The sequence below is a fragment of the Dryobates pubescens genome, chromosome 20 (genome assembly GCF_014839835.1).
Source record: "Dryobates pubescens isolate bDryPub1 chromosome 20, bDryPub1.pri, whole genome shotgun sequence".
Classification (NCBI taxonomy): Eukaryota; Metazoa; Chordata; class Aves; order Piciformes; family Picidae; genus Dryobates; species Dryobates pubescens.
Genome location: NC_071631.1, coordinates 13,040,138 through 13,047,130, shown reverse-complemented (window position 1 = coordinate 13,047,130; position 6,993 = coordinate 13,040,138). Strand labels below are relative to the sequence as shown.

Sequence of the window (6,993 nt, the reverse complement as noted above, 5' to 3'; positions counted from 1 at the left end):
CAACCACCAGAAAAAATAAAAGTTGTGATTTAAAAACTGCTCTTCTCCCAAAATAAATAATTTAATGTATCTGTGATGTCCCATAGGCAGAGGGGAGCTCCTGGATGGGTTCTGCATCAGGCCTGGGGTGAAGGAGGAGTTTATGAGGGGTGGGTTGGAGCTGGGAGAGCTCAGCCCCCCTCCACTCCCCAAGCCCCAGGGGACAATGATTATCACAGGGCTGTTTTAAGGCTTCTCAACAGCACTTTTGTTTTTTTTTTTGCTGTTCTTTTAATTTACACAAAAAGAGGAATAAACCCCTACAACCTCCCCCCCCCCCTTTTTTTTTTTTTTTTGCTTTTCATTTCTTAAGGCTCAAGGTTATTAAAAAATAAAGTTAAAAAAAGAATCTGCTGGCTGGTTTTTGCTAGTTAGTTAGAAAAATAAAGCCTCTCCCATGCTCGTCGTCCCCGCATGCTCAGCATCGCTCGGCCTGATGCTGGCCACTTCACAGAGCTTTGTTGCAGTTCAGAGCTCGTTTGCTTTGCTTTCTTCTTTACCCCCCACCCCCCCACCCCCCCTTTCTTTATTTTTAGAGAAAAAAAAAAAAAGACAGACACTTATCTATACAAAAATACCTCTGGCTGCAAGGAAAAAAAAAAAACCAACAACCCTAGGGCTGCTCCACTAAGTGTCATTTTCTTTTTTTTTTTTTGTTTTGTTTTTTAAGCTGTTGGAAAAATAAGAGCATTTGAAAAAAGGAAAAAAAAAATCTCTAAAAATATAAATCCCCTCAAATTGGTAACGAATCATACACAGTACATACTAAAAAATATTTAAAATAGAGAATATTCCTCACAGAGGACTCTGAGTTTTCTCTCTTCTTTTTTTTTTTTTTTAACCCCCTGCCCTCCCCCCATTTTTTTTTTCCTTTTCTTTTTCTTTTTTAATTACTGCTAAAAAAAAAAAATAACCAAACAAACAAACTCATCACAAAAGTCCAGAGAACGGGACAGCCGAGCTGGTTGGTAAGAAATTTCATCTCCACGTTGTGCCCTGGAAGCAGAGTTAAGAGTCCAGTCCTTGCAAAGTCTGTACCTAATTTTGCCGGGTCTTGGAGCCACTTCCTGGAGGATGCTGTAGTGCAGAAGGCTCAAGGAGCTCTCTCCTCCCTGCCAGCTTCAACTTCAGCCTCTTTTCTTTTAATTGTTATTTTAATTGCAAAGAAAGAACAGGTCCGAGGAACTCCTCTAGTCTTCTTCTTGCCTTCTTTCGTGCTTTTTCGATGGGTTTGAAGAATGTTTCTTTTCTTTTCTTGTTTTCTAATGGCTTTTTTAGGGTCTGGTGAGTTGTGTGTAGACGGGCTGTTCCCAGTGCTGCGGGCTGTGGGTCTGGGGGATGGAGGGAACCCCAGAAGTGTCTGCAATGGGGGTGTACATGGGGCGCTGTGTGGGGTTCATGTAAGTGAAGGTGGAGTAGAGGCCACTGCTCTGGCCAGCGGCATGGCTGTAGTAGGAGCTGGAGTTCTGGTGGTCGGTGTAGTCGTACTGGGAGCGGGTGATGGTGGGGTAGGAGGAGCTGTAGTGCTGGAGGTTGAAGGAGCTGTAGTTGATCTGCTGCGGGGAGTGCTGCTGCTGCTCGCTGTAGTGGCTGGGGCTGAGCTGCTCTGTCTTGATGTGTGTCCTCTGCTGCGCCTGGCCTTGCTCGCCGCTCAGTGCCGGCAGCCCGTGCGTCGCTGCTGGTTGCGCCTGCGGTGGGGGCTGTGGCTGCGCCTGCTGCTTGGACATCCAGACGTGGCCAGCCCCGGCTTGTGAGCCCGACGTGCTGCTGATGCCGTAGCTTCCGGTGTAGGTGACCTGGCCGGGCTGCCCGTGGGTGGCCGGGACCCCCGGGTGGCCGTTGGGTGGAAGGTACTGATCGAACTCGTTGACGTCAAAGGTCTCGATGTTGGAGATGACATCGCTGCTGAGCTCGCCGATGTCCACGTCTCGGAAGTCAATGTGGGGTGGCTGCCGGCCACCTTCTTGCAGAGGTCGTCCCTCCCGCTTTAGGTCCTGCTTGCCTGGCTGTGTGTCCGTCTTGGGGGTAGTGGGGGGTGTGGGGGGACCCTGCGATTGCCCTGCGGGAGGAAGGAAAGAGCATGGACATGAAGGGGGAGTTGCTCCCGTGCCAGCCGGGCACCCCTGCACCCGCGGCTCCCCGATAATGCGTTAATAGTTAACCCGCGGGTGGATAACAGCGCGTTGCTTCTGAAAGCAGTTGCGTAGGGTAACACAAACATCTCCAGGTGTGAGGAGCACAGCCCTGAGCCCTATCAGTGCCTGTCTATCGTGCCGAGTAAAATCACCGAGCTCTCAGACACCGCCCGTGAGAGCGGGGCCATCTTTTGGTTTGTTTTGATAAAGAGCAGAAGTTCGTGTTTCTCACGGGCAGATGGGGTGGAAGCAGCGGCAAAGGCTGGCACTCGTGGGCGAGCATTTGTGTGCCCATGCTAAGCGCAAGGGTTGAGGGCATCTCTGCGCCTCTCCTCGTGCAGCCACCCCTTTTTCATTCTGTTTCTCAGTCTCTCTCCCACCCCTCACCCAACTCCAACTTCTGCCTGGTTTGGAATGCGACTTTTCTTAGGTAGCCGTGACTTAACTGCTCCCCATCTCCATAACACTCCGTGGTACCTACCCGAGTGCTCCCCGGGGGAGTGCACCTCGCTGATGCTGGAGGATGACTGTGGGGAGTCTGCCTGCAGTGCCTTGAAGATGGCGTTGGGAGAGATGTGGGTTTGCTCCGAGCCCTCCTCCTGCTCTGACTGCCCGTTCTTCACCGACTTTCTCCGCCGTGGCTGGTACTTGTAGTCGGGATGGTCCTTCTTGTGCTGTACCCGTAGCCGTTCAGCCTCCTCTACGAAAGGACGCTTCTCGCTCTCGTTCAGCAGCCTGAGGGGAGTACATAGGAGTGGAGGGGTAAGCTGCAGCTCGTGGGGGTCATCACTGGTTGCCCTCACTATGGTATTAACACCCAGACCTCTTGCCTGCATCCCCCAAATAGCAATGCAACCCTCCCCCCCCGCCCCCCCCGCTCAATGCTGAACCCCTTGTCTGGGGCACACACTGGTTGTCACTCAGCTCTTGCCCCCCAGGATTGCTTCAGTGGCTAAATGAGGTGCAAGAGCCATGGCAGGGGCTGGTCCTCCAAGGGTGCAGGTCCCATCCCTGGGGTGCTTTAGGTGACAGCCCTGTCACTGCCTGACAGGGCCAGGTATGCTCACTGCCTCCTGCAGCCGCAAGTTTAGGATATTTCCCCCCCTCCCCCCCCGCCTTCTGCAGTCACAGTCAGAGGCAGCCAGGTGACTCACTTTCCTTCTATTTTCTTCCCCTCCCTGCCTTATTTTGGAAGTTGGAGGGCACCCAGCCATGCACCACTCATCGCACCCACCCACCCACCCGGGGCTTGGCACTGCATCGCGGGCGAGTGCCTGGCTCTTGCTACCTCCCACCCCTCGTCCCGCATCACTTCTCCTCCCAGGCCAAGCTGATGCAATCGAGAAAACCCCAATTTCCTCTGGCCATGAACACAAACAAACGCCAGGACAGATCCCTCGCCCCCTGCCCCCTCCTGCCCACCGGGTCCAGCTGCCACCCGGGGGAAAGGAGAAGGGAAAGGAGCCACTTGTAAGACCAGTAGGAAACAACTTTCTCAACTTTCCCCCTACTTCTCTGACTTCTCCCACATCAAACAAGTTTGCCAGCACATGCAAAAGTTCTCAGTGAGTTTTCCAGGCTTTAAACCATCCCATCCCTCCCCTGGCTGCTAGTACAGACTGGAGCAGACTGCTGCAGCCTACCCAGTTCCTGGTCCCGTTCTCCGCACTCACCTCCAGAGCTTCCCCAGGGTCTTGCTGAGCTCAGCGTTGTGCAGATGGGGATACTGGTCAGCGAGCTTCCTCCGGGCCGCCTGGGCCCACACCATGAAGGCGTTCATGGGTCTCTTCACATGGGGCTTGTTCTTGCTGGATCCATTGACCCGGACTGGCATGGGTACCAGGGTCCAGTCGTAGCCCTTGAGCACTTGGCTCACTGCCTCTCGGATGCACACTGGGAACTTGTCCTCGTCGCTCTCCTTCTTCAGGTCCGGGTCTCCCTTGGGGAAGGTGTTTTCTTGGGGTCTGGTGTTCTCCGTGTCCGAGCCGGATCCAGAGGGACAGGGGGACCCGGCAGAGTCATCCGACATGGTGGGGCTGGGGGCATCGGAAATAGATTTGTCCTGTTCTTCTGTCATTTTCATGAAGGGGTCTAGGAGATTCATGCGAGAAAGTATCAGAGGAGGGAGCAGAAGATGAAAAAAGTGGAAAAATGGGGTGGCTGAGCGTCAGGGAAGGGTTAAAAAAGTAAAACTTGGAAAAGCAAAGTCTCCACCAGTGTTAAGCCCGGCTGGGAGAAAAGTGGAAAAAAAACTTGCAAAACTTTATGATTATTTTTCTCAACCCCTCTAAGGCAAAAAGAAATAAAACCAGGGGCCGGGGCAGAGACTTCTGCGAGTTGCAGGAGAGAAAAGGACGGGAGGAAGGAGGGGAAAAAACCCAAAAAAGCCCGGAGCGGCAGTGGCGGGAGGCCGGGCAGGGCAGCGCAGGGGCCGGGTGGCCGTCGGTGGGCAGCGCGGGGGCCGTGTGCGAATAGCGGGGGCCGGGCTTGCCCCGCCGGTCTCCAGCGCGGCTTCTGCGGCCCGCGCCGCGCCGCGGGAATAAATACTCTGCGCGGCGATTTCGGCCCGGCAGAGCTCCGCCAATGGGCGGCCAGCCCCCGGGGGCTGGCGTCGACACCATTGGCTGAGCCGCCACCGCCGGGCGGGGCCAGCCCTCGTCGCCGTCACCGCTGCGCTGCGCCCGCTTCAGCGCCGCGCAAAGCGGGGGGAGGCTGCGGGAGGGCAGCCAGGGCGCAGTGCGGAGCGGCGACGTAGGGATACCCTTTCCCGCAACCCCTCCGCTCCGCCCGCCAGAGTGTATCCCGGTTTGGCTGCGGGATGAGCTTTGCGGGACCCCCACACCACAGACAGTCCGGTGCGGGTTTTCCGTGGGGCGGGCACGGAGCAGGAGCGGGACCCGGCGGGCGGTGCGCGGCGCCGTCCAGAGGGGGCGCCAAAAGCCCAGGAACGGCGCGGCGGGGGCGGGGAGCGCGGAACGGGGATGGGATAGATTGGGACAGAGGGAGGGGTGGGGGGGGGTCTCCGTGGTCGCTGCTCCCCCCATTTCCCCCCTCCCCCCCGGGCTGTGCGTGAGGGTTGGGGAGGGGCATGGTACCCCAAATACCCCAAACTCACGTCAGGGGTTTTTTTTTGGTTTTTTTTTTTTTTTTAATGGGGGTAGGGGCGGGTGTGGTGTGATGTGTGAGCACTGGCGCGTCCCCCCTCCATCCCCGCTCAGCCTACCCCGTGTATAACAGCCCCCGTCTCTTCCCCCACCCCGATTTTATTTCTCGTTATAACGTTATTCTCCAGCCCGGTGGCCCCGTGTCGTCCTGCCCCGGCGGGCTCCGGGAAGCCTGTGCTGGATGAAGCTGCGCAGGGGAAAGGAGGTTGCCTCCCACTCCCTTCATCCTTCCTCCTCAATTCTCCCCCAAAGTTTTGCCGAGTTGACCCAACTCGTGTCATCAAAACAAAAAAGCGAACTAATAAGCGCCGGGGTTATCTGCAGATAAACGCAAATCTTGACTAGGACAGGACCTTTGGTAGCAAACTGCTTTTCTGTGCACGTGAGAATTGAACACCGGGGATGCTGTGGGAGAAAAGTAATTCTTTAGAGAAATAAAACCCATTTAAAGTTTTTTTTTTTCCTTTTTTTTTTTCCTCCCCCCCCCCCCCCCCCCCCCCCCCAAGAGTGTTTGAGGACTTGAATTTGAGCTCAGATTTGTGCCGAGGCAGCTCAGTGTGCCGTCAGCCCTCTGTCCCTCCCCGGAAGGTTTTGGGGGGACAGCTCTCCTGCCTGCTCCCCCTTTACAAAAATCCCCGCTCCACAACTTTTTCATTTCAACTCGAGCGTTAAAGTTGCTGCTTGAGAGAAGCTGCTTTATTTTGCAGCCTTTGTCCCGTTGGATGCTCCTGGGGGCAGCGGCCGGCTCGGTGGTGTTCCCCCCGGTGTGGATCCCTTATCACGACTGGCACTGTTAGGTTAAAAGGCGCGTTTTAAAGGTCTTGGAAATGACACAGGGTAAAAAAAACCCCAAACCACAACAACCCAAGTGACCAAAAAAAAAGTGTATAAAATATGGAAACAGGCAGCGGGGGCAGGAGCTTTGAATAAATGCGTTTGAAGCAATCGTCCTGGTAGACCCTGCCTGTCTTTTGCTGTCTTTCCCTGAGGGTTGTTGTTATTTTTTTTTTTTTTCTTTTCTTTTGCTTGCAATCTTTTGGGAAATGGTTTTCTTTGGGTGAGTTGAGAGGTAAGTGTCTGTCCGGTTTCCAGAGCCTTTGTCTGAAAGAACAGGGGGACAGAAAGCAGAAGGGGCTGTGTGTTTGTTTCTTCACGAGCTTTAGGGGGTTCTTATGCCTGCAAAGAGTTTTCACAGCATTATACATCCTGACTTTGCTAAATACGCAGCACTCCAAGAGCAGACAGGCTGGATTTTGTATTGGCATTTGTGGTGAAAAAGGTAAAACTTTGAGAAAATGTTAAAGGAGATAACTTTGAAATGTTTTCCCTTGGCAGTTTGAGCTCCAGGCTTGTGCACGAGTGGAACTTAGCTGGGCGAATTGCTTTTAATGCCTGTATTTGTTATACGGACTTCAAAGACAGCTCAGGCAGGCGATGGTTCTTATCTCAGCTGGAGCTCCTGTAGCAAAAATCTGACCGAATGTACCTGGAGGAGAAGAACCTGGTGACAAGAGCTTGTTCCCCGGCCGTGCTGCTGATTGGCAGAGAGAAACAGAGGAGCAGTTTGGGAGGATAATTGATTTAATGAAATGTGTAATAATTCAAACATTTTTTCCTCCTGGAAGTCCATCTACTAAAAGGGACTCCGCTTCTTC

The 6,993-nt window shown here is 54.0% G+C and overlaps 1 protein-coding gene across 1 annotated transcript; it reads right to left on the bottom strand.

Moving 5' to 3' along the window:
* Positions 1-1,284: 1,284 nt before the first annotated feature.
* On the bottom strand, positions 1,285-4,634 carry SOX9 (SRY-box transcription factor 9). Its single transcript, XM_009897860.2, has 3 exons — positions 3,848-4,634; positions 2,656-2,909; positions 1,285-2,098 (listed from the first exon to the last, which is right to left on the bottom strand). Exons 1-3 carry the CDS (start codon positions 4,276-4,278, stop codon positions 1,314-1,316), a joined length of 1,470 nt encoding a protein of 489 aa, XP_009896162.1. The 5' UTR covers positions 4,279-4,634; the 3' UTR covers positions 1,285-1,313.
* Between the last annotated feature and the right edge of the window lie 2,359 nt (positions 4,635-6,993).